Source organism: Molossus molossus, unplaced genomic scaffold (genome assembly GCF_014108415.1).
Source record: "Molossus molossus isolate mMolMol1 unplaced genomic scaffold, mMolMol1.p scaffold_m16_p_6, whole genome shotgun sequence".
Taxonomy (NCBI): Eukaryota; Metazoa; Chordata; class Mammalia; order Chiroptera; family Molossidae; genus Molossus; species Molossus molossus.
In genome coordinates, this window is record NW_023425399.1 from 37,046,508 (window position 1) to 37,063,778 (window position 17,271).

General features: G+C 38.6%; 1 protein-coding gene across 1 annotated transcript in view; it reads right to left on the minus strand.

Annotated features, from left to right (window-relative positions):
- Positions 1-17,271, minus strand: part of SEL1L2 (SEL1L2 adaptor subunit of ERAD E3 ligase) — a 160,104-nt gene that overhangs the window by 65,957 nt on the left and 76,876 nt on the right. The window contains exons 3-4 of the mRNA XM_036244828.1: positions 6,017-6,116; positions 5,862-5,864 (exon numbers count right to left, since the gene is read on the minus strand). Of these exons, the coding sequence (XP_036100721.1) occupies positions 5,862-5,864; positions 6,017-6,116 (103 nt within the window). The remainder of the gene's footprint in view (positions 1-5,861; positions 5,865-6,016; positions 6,117-17,271) is intronic.

A 17,271-nucleotide genomic window follows, 5' to 3' on the forward strand; every position in this document is an offset into this window, starting at 1 on the left:
CACCGAGGAGATCAAGGAAGAAATTAAAAACTTCCTGGAAACCAATGAAAATGAACACACAACAATACAAAATCTATGGGATGCAGCGAAAGCAGTTCTGAGAGGGAAGTTCATAGCACTACAGGCCTACCTCAAAAAACAAGAAAAATTTCTAATTGACTGTCTAACCTCACAACTTAAAGAATTAGAAAGCAAACAAAAAGAAAACCCCAGAGCAAGTAGAAGGAAGGAAATAGTAAAGATCAGAGTAGAAATAAATGACATAGAGACCAAAAAAACAATTCAAAGGATCAATGAAACAAAGAGCTGTGTTTTCGAAAAGATAAACAAGATTGATGGACCCTTAGCTAGACTCACCAAGAAACAAAGAGAGAGAACCCAAATACACAAAATCAGAAATGAAAGAGGAGAAGTAACAACCAACACCACGGAAATACAAAAGATCGTTAACAACGACTACGAACAACTATATGGCAACAAATTCGAGAATCTAAGCGAAATGGACAAATTTCTAGAAACACACAGTCTCCCAAAACTATTCCCCGAAGAGACAGAAAACTTGAACAGACCAATAACAACTAAGGAAATTGAAGAGGTAATCAGGACTCTCCCGGCAAACAAAAGCCCAGGCCCAGATGGCTTCACGGGGGAGTTTTACCGAACATTCAAAAAAGAACTAACACCCATTCTCCTCAAACTATTTCAAAAAATTCAAGAAGAAGGAAGACTTCCAAACACGTTCTATGAGGCCAGCATAATTCTAATTCCAAAACCAGAAAAAGACACTACGAAAAAAGAAAAATACAGGCCAATATCCCTGATGAACATAGACGACAAAATCCTGAACAAAATATTAGCAAATCGGATCCAGAAATACATCAAAAAAATTATTCACCATGACCAAGTAGGATTCATTCCAGGGATGCAAGGCTGGTACAACATTCGTAAATCAATAAACGTGATACACCACATAAACAAAATGAAGAATAAAAACCACATGATCATATCAATAGATGCTGAAAAAGCATTCGACAAAATCCAGCATCCATTTCTGATAAAAACGCTCAGCAATGTAGGAATAGAGGGATCATATCTCGACATAATAAAGGCCATATATGAAAGACCTACAGCCAACATCATACTCAATGGAAAGAAACTAAAAACATTTCCATTAAGAACAGGAACAAGACAGGGATGTCCACTTTCGCCACTCTTATTTAACATTGTACTGGAAGTCTTAGCCACAGCAATCAGACATGAAGAAAAAATAAAAGGGATCCAAATTGGAAAGGAGGAAGTGAAACTGTCATTATTTGCAGATGACATGATATTGTACATAGAAAACCCTAAAGACTCCATCAAAAATTTACTAGACTTAATAAATGAATTTGGCAAAGAGGCAGGATACAAAATTAACGTCAAGAAATCGACGACATTCTTGTACATCAATGATGAACTCACAGAAAGAGAAACTGAAAAAACAATCCCATTTACCATCGCGCCAAAAAATTACGATTCCTAGGAATAAACTTAACCAAAGAAGTAAAGGACCTATTTGCAGAAAACTACAGGTCATTGAAAAAAGAAATAGAGGAAGATATAAAAAAGTGGAAGCACATACCCTGTTCATGGATTGGAAGAATTAACATCATTAAAATGTCCATACTACCCAAAGCAATCTATAGATTCAATGCAATCCCCATCAAAATACCAACGACATATTTCATAGAACTAGAACAAATACTTCAAAAGTTCATATGGAACCAAGAAAGACCCCGAATAGCCACAGCAATCTTGAAAAAGAAGAACAAAGTAGGTGGGGTCACAATACCAGATATCAGGTTATACTACAAAGCGACTGTAACCAAAACAGCCTGGTACTGGCACAAGAACAGGCTTATAGACCAGTGGAACAGAACTGAAAACCCAGAAATGGACCCAAGGCAATACGCTCAATTAATATTTGACAAAGGTGGCAAGAGCATATAGTGGAGTAAAGACAGCCTCTTTAATAAATGGTGTTGGGAAAATTGGACAGCTACATGCAAAAAAAAATGAAACTAGACCATCAACTTACACCATACACAAAAATAAACTCGAAATGGATAAAAGACTTAAATGTGACCCGTGAATCCATAAAAATTCTAGAAGAAAATGTAGGCAACAAAATTTCGGACATCATACGGAGCAGAATTTTCACTGATACATCACCTAAGGCAACAGAAATAAAGGAGAAAATGAACACATGGGACTACATCAAACTAAAAAGCTTCTGCACAGCAAAAGAAACAATCATCAAAATGCAAAGGCAACCCACTGTATGGGAGAACATCATTGCCAATGATGTATCAGATAAGGGGTTAATTTCCAATATATATAGAGTGCTCATACAACTCCACAAAAGGAAGACAAAGAACCCAATTAAAAAAATGGGCAGAGGAGCTGAATAGACACCTCTCCAAACAGGACATACAAATGGCCAAGAGACATATGAAGAAATGCTCAACATCACTAATCATCAGAGAGATGCAAATTAAAACAACAATGAGGTATCACCTCACACCTGTCAGAATGGCCGCCATCAACAAATCATCAAACAACAAGTGTTGGCGAGGGTGTGGAGAAAAGGGGACTCTAATACACTGCTGGTGGGAATGCAGACTGGTGCAGCCGCTATGGAAAACAATATGGTGTTACCTCAAAAAATTAAAAATGGAATTCCCATTTGACCCAGTGATCCCACTGCTGGAAATATACCCTAAGAAGCCTGAAACACCAATCAGGAAGAATATATGTACCCCCATGTTCATAGCAGCACTATGTACAATAGCTAAGATCTGGAAACAGCCCAAGTGTCCATCAGTCAGGAATGGATAAAAAAGCTGTGGTACATATACACAATGGAGTACTATGCAGCGGTAAGAAAGAAAGATCTTTTATCTTTTGAGACGACATGGAGGTACCTGGAAAGTATTATCCTAAGTGAAAGAAGCCAAGCAGAAAAAGATAAATACCACATGATCTCACTTATATACGGAATATAATGAACATAACAGTCTGAGGAACACAGTAGACCCAGACACATGGAAGTAGGGCACAGACTGACATCCCTCAGAAGAGGTGATGGGGGTTGGGGGGGTGGGAAGAGATAAACCACAGAACTTATATGTATGTATGCATGACCAATGGACATGGACAACTAAGCCGGGGACAGGGCGGAAGTGGGGTGGGGTGGGGGGTGCCAATGGGGTAAAAAGGTAAAATATCTGTAACAAAAAAATAAATAAAAATTCATAAAAAAAAAGAAAAAAAGAATTTGACTCAAATGTAGGAATAAACACACACATCTACCATTGCTACTAGATCATACGGATTAGGAGATTCAGCTTTAACATCCATGCAGATGTTAAAATAACCTGCTTTTTGTAAAAGGCTGGAGCAGAGTAGAATGGACAAAAAGGAATGGGACTGAGTGATAACCAGGTAGGCATTAGTGTTCTGGATGGCAAAACAGAGAACATACTCCAATGAAACAAAAAGAAGCCAGAAGGTTAATCAAGACATTGTCAGAACAAGCTGAGATTCTGGGAAACAGAAAGCAAATAAGATAGAAGATCTCAAAGTCAATGAATGCAAATGCCTGGCATCCAGGGATAGGTTTGACATCAGAATACAGACTTCCTAAAGCCCTTCTATTACATGGCTTGCTGCTGCAATTGGTTCTGGGTGCAACAATGGGCTGCGAAACCAATCCCACTGTGTTTGGGATGAATATCTAGGTCCCTTGTCAGGGAAGTCCAAGGTGATATAAGGAATACTAGACGCAGGACTCAGGGCTGGAGAAAGTTGTTGGTAAATTAGATAGGACTAAGATCTGGGCTGCAATCCCCAAGAGGAGAAACTGAACAAATGAACATATCAAAAAGGAAAGTTCAATTAGGTATCTGGATTATCTCTAAAGGATCTGGTATTAGATGCTAAGGTGGGTTCTGGGGAAGGGGGAGGCTAAGTGTATCTCTAGAACATATCAGAAACTTGGTGTGAGGCTCCATGGGAAGTAATTCTTAATGACGGCTAACCCTGGCTGTCACTGAAGCTTCTTTTTTTAAAAAATCCCGAGGACATTTTTTTGCATTTATCTTCAGATAGAGTGGGAGGGAGAGAGGAAGGAAGAGAGAGAGAGAGAAACATCAAATGTGAGAGAGACATATCGACTGATTGTGACCCACACGACCCCAACCGAGGCCAGGGACAAACTGTAGTGGGAACCAAACCTGGGTCTCTTTGGTCCACGGGCCAATGCTCTAACCACTGGGCCAAACAGGCCAGGGCTATCACTGAAGCTTCTTGATTCCTTTAGATAAGTTTGTACTTCCTTGACATGCTTGATTAATATCTGTATTTCTAATAACACTAACTTGTTCAACAAATTTCCTCTGATACATACAAAGAAGCTGAGTGAATGAATGAAAGAACCAACTCCCTTATTTCTTTCTTTTTGACTTTGGAAGAATTACAGAATCCTTTTGACCTTCTATTTCCTACTCTGTAAACTGGAGATAATAATTTATGTTTAACAATATAATGGTAAGCAAAAAATATCACACAAATAAATGCCTAGAACATTAATTAGCAGAGAATAGGTGCTTATAAATGGAAGTTGCTGATGTTGTTATAGCCAGGTTCATAGTTGAGTGCCCCCATCCTCTATATATACCCTTACACCCTTCTCACTTTGAGTTTTAAGAAAGAATTCATGGACTCTGCTGTTGTCCTATCTAGGGCTGTCTAATACAGCTCTGGGATGCTTCCTCCAGGGATAATTAGGTATGCTTAATTTGTGTGAGAACAAAAGATGTCTCTTTGTTGGAAGTTCAGAGCCCATTCTTTCTATTATTGGTTCAAGGAACACTTGTTTTCGCCTATTTTGCATTTTCTACTTACTGGTTAGAAGACTAGAGATAAAAACAGTAAATACTTATTTCCTGGCTACTGTGCATCAGTCTTTGTTCTAAGACTTTGACTGTATTATTCAGGGCAAAAGGAGGTTAAATAACTTGCCCCGGATCACATGGCCAGTAAATGGTAGAGCTAGGATTTGATCCAAAAGTTTTAACTAAAGACTTGAAGGATGACCTCAAATTGTGCCCTCTACTGAGGGGAGATGATATTTCTGATTCCCCTGAAGACAAAGTAGACAAGTGAAAAAATGGACGTGCACAGCTTCATCACGTCCCAGCTGTGTATTTGTGATCACCTCACTTTAACATCCTTGATTCTCTGTTCTCAGCTTTTTACTGGGGAAGAATGAAAGCTCTTCGTAACTCCTAAGTCTGTTCTGTGGGTAAAATGGAATCACATATAGGAAAGTGCTTTAAAACCAGAAACAAATGTTTAGTTAGGCAGAATAAATCATTCTAAAACAATCACTGTAATTTAAATAATACATATTTAATTTCCTTTGGAATATCTAATTAAAAGCTAAAAGATATTTTTACCTGAATGCTCATATAAGTGCCTTAATTCTGTATTTTACTTAATGTATAGAAACCACAATTTCACATATGGTTCTATTTATTTATGCTGGAAATTTTTAGGATTCTTTAAACATGATTTGATCCGACCAAAAACAAAAGCTTATGGGAAAATAAGCTTCCTCCTTCCTGTCTTTTGTGAAACGGTCTGGAGGGTGGAAGATACAGAGAAATGATTCTGATAGTAGAAGGGAAAGAGATGTTCCCAGCCTGGAAGAGATACAAAGTCCTACAAGCAGAAGACAGGCGACTAGACCTCCAAGAGGAAGCTTTGCCTGGTATACCCTAGTGGCCAGGTCTTAGACACCAGGCTCTCAGCTCGCAGACTCCCTTATTTAAGCATGAACCATAAAGCTCAGAGCCTAAGATTTCAAAAGGACATAGGCAATTTGTTATTTCAATAACATTTTAACAACTACTAAAATTTGGATTGTTCTTTTTCTCAACAGTTAAGTTGGCTTATTAACTGGATAAAGACTTACTCTTTTTGTTTTTGGCTTTTAGACTGCTGGAGAATCTTGATGCCCAACTTAAACAGCTGATCTCCTTCATCTGTGATATTTTTCTTTGCTTGCTTTTTCACTACACATAGAAAAACAAGGAAACGTAACATTATTTTTGTTATACATATATATATATTTTATCCTCACCCATTCATCCTCATCCTTCCCCGGCCAGGGCTGTGTTTTATATTTTAAAATAATGTGCTGGCACCCTGACCAGTTTGGCTCAGCAGTCCAGAGAGACCCGGGTTCAGTTCCCACTAAGGGCATGTACCTCGGTTGCAGTTTGTCCCTGGCCCTGGTTGGGTTGTGCGGGTGGCAGCCACTCGATGTATCCCTTTCACGTTGATGTTTTTCTCTCTCTCTCCTTTCTCTCCCTCCCACTCTATCTGAACAAAAAAATGGAAAGATGTCCTCGGATGAGGATAAAAAAAAAAAAAAAGAAAGAATGTGCTGGCATATTAGCTTGAGTTTTGTGCTCCTTATTTTTTAAATATATTTTTATTGATTTTTTTAGAGAGAGAGGAAGGGAGAGAGAGAGATAGAAACATTGATGTGAGAAAGAAACATTGATCAACTGCCTCTTGTACACCCCCTACCTGGGATTGAGCCCGCAACCTAGGCATGTGCCCTCAATTGAACTGGAATCTCTAAGTCCATGGATGGCATCAGTCCACTAAGACACACTGGCCAGGCGTGCTCCTTATTTTTTAATCTCTGCACTTCAAGAAAATCACCTTACTTTTGGTAAGAAGGTAGAAACTGCTTACAAAAGTACCCTCCTTCCTGTCTTTTGTGAAAGGGTCTGGAGGGTGGAAGAGACAGAGAAATGCTTCTGATAGAAGGGAAAGAGATGTTCCCAGCCTGGAAAAGAGATACAAAGTCCTACAAGTAGAAGGCAGCTGGCTAGATCTCTAAGAGGAAGCTTTGCCTGGTACACCCTAGTGGCCAGGTCTTAGACATCAGGCTCTCAGCTCTCAGACTCTCTTATTAAAGCATGAACCATAAAGCTCAGAGCCTAAGATTTCAAGAGGACATAAGGAAGGACATAGGCAATGGACATCTCCAAGATGAGAGGTGTGCACCTGAGATTGGAGGCAAAAATTTAGGTTTTCCCAAGGATCCCTCCTCCTCTCCTGAACCTTTCTAGACTGTATGCAAACTGTTGGGGATGAGCATCAAGAATAAAAGAGGGCAGAGTAAGTGTGCCACACCTAGAGGCTTAGAGAAGACGTACAGAAAGAATATCAATAATACCTTGCTTTGTAGATGGGGACTCAGAGTAAATTTAGTAGAATTTAATGAAAATAAATAATATTTTACCTGCTACAATCATGATATTTCTCAAACTTATATAACACTTCACAATTTCAAAACATTATCACCAGTTTACAGGTAGGAAAAGTTGGCTAGTTTTAGAGTTCTCCATCCCACTTCAACACACACACATACGCAGACACCCTTAAACAAATTCACAGTGCCTCTTGAAGTCCATTACAACACTCAATGAAACCTCTTATTAGATTAATTCTTTTGAAGCCATTTTAAAGGAGGGCATTATGGGATTTGATGCTTCACTAACAGAAAAAATACTTTTAAGTGGCTCTTGTCTTTCTTCTTCTTGATAAGCTATCAGAGTTGTTCACTTTCTTTTAAAAATTTAAACATTTTAAACTAATGTTTAAATTTAAAGCTAATGCACAATTGAGTGCTTCACATTATCTAATCAATTTAGTAATACCAGACATTTTAGCATCTAATTTCTGCTTTGAGTTATATGTCATCCATACTCATGATTAAGAAGGAAAATGAATGGGAAAAGCCTACTAATCTGTGTTTGCAATAGTAATTACTCCTATCAACATACAAGTTTTTTTTACTACAAGAAGGCTAAATTATCAGATAAAGCTATCTTGACAATACTTTAATTTCTTATTTATGGATTAATGATTTCCAAATTTAGGGAAAGCACAGTCAGGAAATGATTTGAGAACATCCTGAATTGATGTAAAGGATCTACATGAGTTGGAAGCCCTCAGAGATGGTCATCTATAAGCCAAGAATTTAAGCTATAGAATGAAATCAACCCTGCTAATCATAGACTTTTGGCCTCTAGAACTGTGAGAAAACAAATTTATGCTGTTTAAGCCACCTGGCCTATTGTATTTTGTTACGGCAGCTCTAGCAAACTAATAAAGATGCCAACTCCATATCACATGAAAAACAAGCTTCCCATTCTCCCCATGCGAAGGAGTGCACCCAAACTCAACTTTCTGTCAGATCAGTGGCTACATTCTAAATGCAGGAGGGACTGCAATTTCCCATGGGCCCCTAAGGTTTCCCAGTGCTAGACATCTGACTTTCCCAGGCAGCTAGATGCCCAAGTTGCTCACTTCTGAGAAGGCTATTTTTTTTTCATGATTGTACTCTAAGTAGGCAGTGTAGCTGGTACACTTTCCATAGTGCCGCAATCCCTGGACCCAGCTCACCTCTCTGAGGGATGATGGGAGAACTGGGACCCTATGCCTTCTCATGCTGTCCCTTCAACTAAATTTCCCTAATCAAGTCTATTCCTTAATCCCTATCACTTGTCCTTTTGGAATTCATGCAGACTCTTCTTGTTTATAATGACTAGAAACAAATCTTTACAAAAAGTTCCACTTGCTTGCTTCAGAGGAGAGCTGGAGATAATTTGTTCTCTGTCATTCATACATTTACGCATTCATTCAGTCAGCATGAATTGAACACTTACCATGTGTTAGATATAGTGTTAGATATTGTGTTCACATATATTATCAAGACACTGCCTCATCATGATAGTGGAGATAGACATGTTTACCAAAATTACAATGCCATGTGGTATGCATTATGTAATAAGGCACTATGGGAGTATAGGAGCCTTCTTGTTTGTAAATAACACAAACCTCATCTGATCAACTTAAGTAAAAGCAACTTATTGGGAGGATGTTGAAGGCTCATAGAATCACTGGGGTTGGTCAGGAATCAAAGAACCCCTGGAAGCAGAGAGACAGATGCTACTATGGGGATAGACTACAGTTCAATCTTTTTAAGTCTTTTCCCTCTCTGTTCCAGACTCCACAGTGGACAAATCTGTTGGGTCTAGTTAGGGACGACAAGGCTTCTTGTTATATTCCTCAGAATGTATCTACTGGGGAAGACCTAATTGATTAAAATAAAATTGTGATGGTGAGAAAGGTAAAATGGATGATGGGAAGCCCCCAGTCAGCAAATGCCTACTTCAGGTTCCTTAGTCTGGCTACGCGAAGTAATCTTCACAGATGAAGTAACATTTTGCATAGTTTTTGAAAGGTGGGTAGAAGTCTGTCAGGCCAAGAAGGTGAAACTAGCATTTCACTTGGAGGAAACAATCTGTGCAAATGAATCATGGGTGTGAAACAATGAGGGGGTTTGTGTGTCAATGTGGCTTAAATGAAGAGTGGGGGCTTGAATGACATTGTCGGTCATGCAGGGAAGGCTGGCTTTGGAAGTAAGTGCTACTCAGGGAGTCCACAGAGGAGTAAAGAGGGAATGGGAAGAAGGACTTGAGGTCATTGTGAAGGTGAAGGCAGGTTTGGTGGGAGAAAGAGAGAAGTGGCAGGAAGTGGGGGTTTATAAGAGACAGTTTTGAAGTTTGAAATCATATTAGTGAAATAGCTCTACATGTGGCTGTTAAGTGACTGAGGAACATAGAGACAATAACGATTGGAATTGAAGAGGTCTAGGAAATAAGGGAAGGTCTTCAACATGGATATTTAACCCCATAGGTGTCGGTGGCCTATAGTCATTGACTAATGTGGGGTAAAAGGAGTCCAAACCCTTTAGCTATGGGAAGGGGACAATCCCTTAGGGCAATTTACTCTTCAAACCTCTAAACTTCTGAAACACTATTTTTGCTCAGTTCCTTCCTTCCTTTGCCATATCCTTCAGTCCTCCCTCTTTTAGATGTTTTACCACAAAATCTAAAACCTTAATAAATATCATCTAAAATCATCCAGAAAAATAAAAGAAAAAAAGAACAATTTATTATTTGGACTCTCAAGTTATAATTACATCATGAACTACATAAAGAATGATTAAGAGCCCTGGCCAGTGTGGCTCAGTAGATTGAACATTGTTTCATACATCAGATGGTTGTGGCTTTGATTCCTGGTCAGGGCACATGTCTGGGTTGCAGGTTTGATCCCAGTAGGGGGCATGTAGGAGGCAGCCAATTGATGTTTCTCTCATACACCAATATTTCTCTCTCTCTCTCTCTCTCTCTCGCTCTCTCTCTCTCCCTCCCTCCCTTTCCTATCCTCTCTCTAAAATAAATACAAATATATTTTTTTTAAAAGAAAGATTAAGAGTTAAAGAAATTAACAACTGGACTAGGAGATGACAATCTTTGGGGGTAGGAAGGTGGGCATGTACAAGACAGCCAATCAATGTTTAACTTTCACACTGATGTTTCTCTCTCTCTCTCTCTCTCTCTCTGCAATACATTAAAAAGACCATTCACCATTCACCATGATCAAGTGGGATGCATGGTTGGTACAATATCTGCAAATCAATAAACATGAGACACCACATAAATAAAATAGAGGATGAAAACCACATGATCATATCAGTAGATATAGAAAAAGCATTAGACAAAATCCAGCACCTATTTTCGATAAAATATCTTAGCAAAGTGAGAATAGAGGGAACATACCTCTATGTAACAAAGGCCATATATGACAAATCCATAACCAACATCATAGTCAATGGGCAAAAGCTACAAGTGTTCCTTAAGATCAGGAAAAAGACAGAGATGTCCATTTTCACCATTCTTATTCAACATAGTACTGGAAGTCATACCATAGCAATCAGACAGGAATAAGAAATAAAAGACATCCAAATTAGAAAGGAGGAAGTAAGTCTGTCATTATTTGCAGTGACATGATACTGTATATGAAAACCCTAAAGATTTCACCAAAACACTACTATACTTGATAAATGGATTCAGTAAAGTAGCAGGATCAAAATAAATATCCAGAAATCAGTTGTATTTTTACACACCAACAATGAACTTCAGAAAGGGAAACTAAGAAAACAATCCCATTCACAATTGCTTCAAAAAGAATAAAATACCTAGGAATAAATTTAACCAAGGATGTATAAGACCTGTACTCATAAAATTACAAGATACTGAAGAAATAAATTGAAGAAGGTACAAATAAGTGGAAGCATATACTGTGTTCAAGGATAGAAAGAATGCCATCATTAAAATGCTCATACTACCCAAAGCAATGTACAGATGCAATGCAATTCCTATCAAGATTCCAATGGTGTATTTCATAGAACTAGAACAAATATTCAAAAAATTTATACAGAACCACAAAAGACCCCAATCAACAGTGATCCTAAGAAGAACAAAGTTGAAGGAATCATGCTACCTAACACCAAGGCATGGTAATCAAAACAGCATGGTATTGGCATAAAAACAGACATATAGACCAATGGAACAGAATAGACGGCCCAGAAATAAACCCATGCCTTTATAGTCAATATTTGATGAAGGAGGCAAAAACATTCATTGGGTTAAATATAGTATATACAGTAAAAAAACAGTGTTCTACAGTTGGACAGGTATACAGTCATCCCTCGCCACTTTGTGCTTTGACTTTTGTGGCTTCACTCTATCGCAGTTTTTTTCAAATATATTCATTAAAAAGTTGTTCCAGACAGTGAAAATGATACAGCATGTGCTCGGTTGTCTGAGTCAATTATACACTTCTGTATTACAATTAAAAGTAAAATGGCCCTGGCCGGTTTGGCTCAGCGGTTGGAGCGTCGGCCTGCGGTACAGAAAGACCCGGGTTCGGTTCCCACTAAGGGCACGTACCTCGGTTGCAGTTTGTCCCCGGCCCTGGTTGGTCATGCGGGTGGCAGCCACTCGATGTGTCCCTTCACATTGATGTTTCTCTCTCTCTCTCTTCCTCTCTCTCCCTCCTGCTCTATCTGAACAAAAAATGGAAAAATGTCCTCGAGTGAGGATTAAAAAAAAAAAGAACTTTATGCCCTGGCCAGTTTGGCTCAGCGGTTAGAGCGTCAGCCTGCAGTCCGGAGAGACCCGGGTTCAGTTCCCGCTAAGGGCACGTACTTCGGTTGCAGTTTGTCCCCGGCCCTGGTGGTCATGCGGGTGGCAGCCACTTGATGTGTCCCTTCACGTCGATGTTTCTCACTCTCTCTCCCTTCCTCTCTCTCCCTCCCACTCTATCTGTACAAAAAAAAAAAAAAAGTAAAATGACTGTACGTATGGACTGTAGGCCTATGTATTCGAGCACCCCAGGAATCCTTCAACGCCAGGTGCAACCGCTAGTGTGTGGAATGGATTAACCGCGATAAACGAGGGACGACTGTATGCAAAACAAAACAAACAAACTGGACCACACACAAGAATAAACTCAAAATGAATTAAAGACTTAAATGTTAGACTCAAAATCATAAAAATCTTAGAAGAAAACATAGGCAGTAAAATCTGGGATATTTCTTGTAGTAATATTTTTTTTTGATATATCTACAAAATTAAAAAATGGCACTATATCAAACTAAATAGTTTTTGCACAGCAAAGAAAACCATCAACAAAACGAAAATACAACCCAGTGAATGGGGGAACATATTCACAATACATCTGATAAGGGCTTAATATCCAAAATTTTTAAAGGACTTATAAAACTCAACACACAGACACAATCCAATTAAAAAATAGGCAAAGAACTTGAATAAACACTTCTTGAAAGAGGACATACAGATGGTCAATAGACATATGGAAAGATGCTCACCGTCACTAATTGTCAGAGGAATGCAAATTAAAACTGCAGTGAGATATCGGCTCTGTCAGAATGGCTATCATCAATAAATCAACAAACAGCAAGTGTAGGCAAGATGTGGAGAAAAGGAAACCCTCGTGCACTGTTGCTGGGAATGCAGATTGTACAGCCTCTGTGGAAAGCAGTATGAAATTACCTCAAAAAATTAAAAATGGAGCTGCTTTTTGACCCAGAGATTCCATTTATGAAAATTTATCTGAAGAAACCCAAAACACTAATTTGGAAGAATATATGCACCAGTATATTCATTGCAGTATTATTTACAATACCCAAGATTAGGAAGCAGCCCAAGTGTCTGTCAATAGATAAAACAGCTATGGTACATTTACACAATGAAATATTACTCAGTTGTAAAAAAGAAGAAAATTTTACCATTTGTGACAGCATGGATGGACCTGGAATAATAAATGAAATAATAAATTATTTCATTTTATTCACTTTATTATCAATTATTTTATTTCATTTAATAAATTATTTCAAAAAATGAAATAATAATTTATGCTAAATGAAATAAGCCAGACAGAGAAAGACATGTATCATATGATTTCACCCATATGTGGAATCTAATAAACAAACTGAACTAACAAGCAAAATTGAGACAGATTCATAGAGAACAGGCTGACAGCTCTGGGTAGGGTGGAGGGTGGGCGGGGGTCATGGAGTGATTGAGCAAAAAAGAAAAAAAAAAAAGAAAGAACTCATGGACATGGAAAACAGTGTAGTGATTTTTGGGGGGAGGGGGTGGGAGGAGGTGGAAGAGGGTATAGGGGTAATAAATTATGATGGAAAAAAAATAAAACAAAAATCAGGTGCTTTCACCATTAAAATGACCCAAAGTGATAAAAATGGCAAAGTCTTTACCCTGCAAAAAATGTTGCCTGTATAGATCCTGCATCCTTATTATCTAAATACAACTGTATTTAATATAAACCAACTTCAGCTTCTGATTTTCTAAATAATGCATCAGAAGAGATCTTCACATTTGCCTTTAATGTGTGCCAGGAAGACACAATCCCAGATAAAGAGGAAGAATAATGATCCATTACTAAAAATAACATCCTATCCTAGAAAGAATGACGCAGCAAAGAATCTAGTCAGATAAAGATTGATCAACTCAAATACACTTGAATAAGGGCACAGATATTTACAAAAATCAGGTTTATTCACACTGTTTCCAGATCATTGTTTTCAAACATAAATAACTCCACTGGTATTGTTAGGTCACTTAGATACTTATAAACAAATTATAGTATAAGTAAAATAGAATGTTCCTCTTCAAAAATCTGCTAAGCAAAACTTGAAATAATAACAAGATTCTGATTTAGAAAGATTTAACTCAGTATCTAAAACCCTTCACTTAGTAGAACAAAATAAGATTTACTAAACAAGTGAAGAATCAAAATCAATATATATTATATTATAATATGAGCTAACATTTATAAAAACACTTAGGCACCAGGCAGTTTTCTCATTGATTGTAAAAGGAAGGAGCTATTATAATTTCCATTTTATTTATGAGTTGATGTAGGCACAGAGAGATTAAGTAGCCTGCCCAAGGTCATACAGTTGGCAACTGGCAGATGAGGATTCAAACCTAGGCAGTGTGACAGCTGAATCTCTGCTCATAATACTGCTTCTCAGAGCTATATAACATGCAGAACCATGTGCTAAACAGGAAGTTACTATCAAGTAGTAAAAAACTTGCAAAGTGGGTCCAAAATATATTTAAAAAATAAATTTATTGTAATTTGTTATAAGCATTTTAAACAACTAGTTATTTATAGTAATACTTAATCTGACATTATTGAGAAATGTTTCATATAAATCATTTTTCACATTACCTTTTTTGTGTGACTGTTTTGTGATATAAATCTGTATAAGAAATACAATATATTCCTCTACTTTGCCCAACAGAAGATAATGAACATGCTTTAATCTGGTCTTAATGATTCAGGTAATCATTATACATGACTGATAGTATCTAATTTGGAAAATATTATATAAAAAGCCATTGTTTGTGGAGACTTCCGGTCAAGATGGCGGCGTAGGTAAACGCGGTATCGCGTCCTCCCATAACCACATCAAAGTTACAACTAAACTACAGAACAACCATCATTCAAAACCGCCTGAAATCAAGCTGAATGGAAGTCCTACAACTACGAAATTAAAGCAGCAGCCACATCCAGACTGGTAGGAGGGGCAGCAGCAGAGGTGGTTCCACACTCAAGTGTGGCAGATAAAAATTAGGAGGATACCTCGGCTGGGAAGGTCCTTCCTGAAGAGTGAGGGGTCCCCGTCCCACACCAGGTGCACCGCTCAGGGTTCCAGTGCCAGGAAGAGAAGTCCCCATAACTGGCTGGAAAAACCAGCAGGAACTGAGGCTCAGGGAAGCTGACAGGGCTGGAGCCCCAGGCAGCTCCTTAAAGGGCCCGTGCACAGACTTATCGGACTCACTCCCTCTAAGCTTGGAGGGGAGGCAGCTCGAGGGGCACCAGAGACATACAGGGAAGAACTGAGCTGTTTGGCACTGGAGCGAGGGCTGGAAAGGGAGCTTTCTCCAGGACAAACGTGCTGTCAGAGGCCTTTGTTCCTTTGGTGAGCCCTTCCCTGGGGCGGCAGACAGCCACCATATCTGGGACTCCAGCAACCTGGCTCCCACTGGTAGCCTCACCCTGGTGATTCTCTGAGGCCCCGCCCCACCCAACTTTCAGGCCCACCCAAGCTGTTGCCACTTGCTTAACCATAGGATTGGCCTATCTTGGATCCTGCTTCAGGTTTTCCTAAATTCTTTCAAACAAGCAGCATCTGGTCTCAGATAGCCCCACACTTCTCTTTAAGTAATACACTGAAACAAACACAGGGAGGCAGCCAAAATGAGGAGACAAAGAAACAGGTCCCAAATGAAAGAACAGAACAAAACCCCAAGAAAAGAACTAAGCGAAATGGAGATAAGCAACCTAATAGATGCTGAGTTCAAAATACTGCTTATACGGATGCTCAATTAACTTAGTGAGAACCTCAGTGAACTTAGGGAGGGCCTCAAGAGCATAAAAAGGACCAGTCAGAAATGATGGATGCACAGTCAAAAATGAAGGAGGCATTAACGGAAATAAAAAATAATTTACACAGATTCAATAGTAGAGTACGTAAATCCAAGAAGCAAACCATCGATTTGGAATATAAGGAAGCAAAAAATGCCCAATCAAAACAGCAAAAAGAAAAAAGATTCCCAAAAAATGAGGATAGTGTAAGGAGCCTCTGGGACAACTTCAAGCATGCCAACATTCACATCTTGGGGGTGCCAGAAGGAGAAGAGCAAGAACAAGAAATTGAAAACCTGTTTGAAACAATAATGGCAGAAAACTTTCCTAACTTGGTGAAGGAAACAGACATACAAGTCCAGGAAGCACAGAAAGTCCCAAATAAGATGAACCCCAGAGGCCCACACCAAGACACATCATCATCAAAATGCAAAGGTTCAAGACAAAGAGAAGATCTTAAAAGCAGCAAGAGAAAAGCAGTTAGTTACCTACAAGAGAGTTCCCATTAGGCTGTCAGCTGATTTCTCAAAAGAAACTTTTCAGCCCAGAAGGGAGTGGCAAGAAATATTCAGAGTGAAAGGCAAGAACCTACAACCAAGATTACTCTATCCTGCAAAGCTGTCATTTAGAATGGATGGCCATATAAAGAGTTTCCCAGACAAGAAAAAGTTAAAGGAGTTCATCACCACCAAACCATTATTATATGAAATAATGAAGGGGCTTTTTGAAGAAAAAGATAAAATATATGAACAAAGAAAATGGCAATGAATACATATCTATCAACAATGGAATGTACAAACAAAATGAACAGGTAGAACAAATATTCTCATAGATACAGAGAACATTTTGTTGGTTGCCAGATAGGAGGGATGTTAGGAGAATGGGTGAAAAAGGTGAAGGGATTAAGAAGTACAAATTCATTGCTAGATTGACAGACCTCAAAGGGAAGGGGTTTAGGGGTTGGGAAGAAATAAACCAAAGAACTTATATGCATAACCAATGGACACAGACAATAGTGTGGGAAAAGGCGGGAGGGGGGCGGGGGTGGGGAGGAGGGGGTCAATGGGGGAAAAATGAGGAACATCTGTAATACATTCAAAAATAAAGATTTTTTAAAAAATCACACACAAATTAACCAGATGGGTTCTCATGGAATTTGGCAAACTAATTCTAAAAGTAATATGCAAACAAGTCTGAAGATAGCCAAGATAGTTCTGAAGTAGAACGATAGGAGTAACTTGCACTACTAGATTCTTACTATAAAATGGTAATACACAGTTTGGTGTTGACACTTGGATTAGAAAATAGAAAGGAATCTAG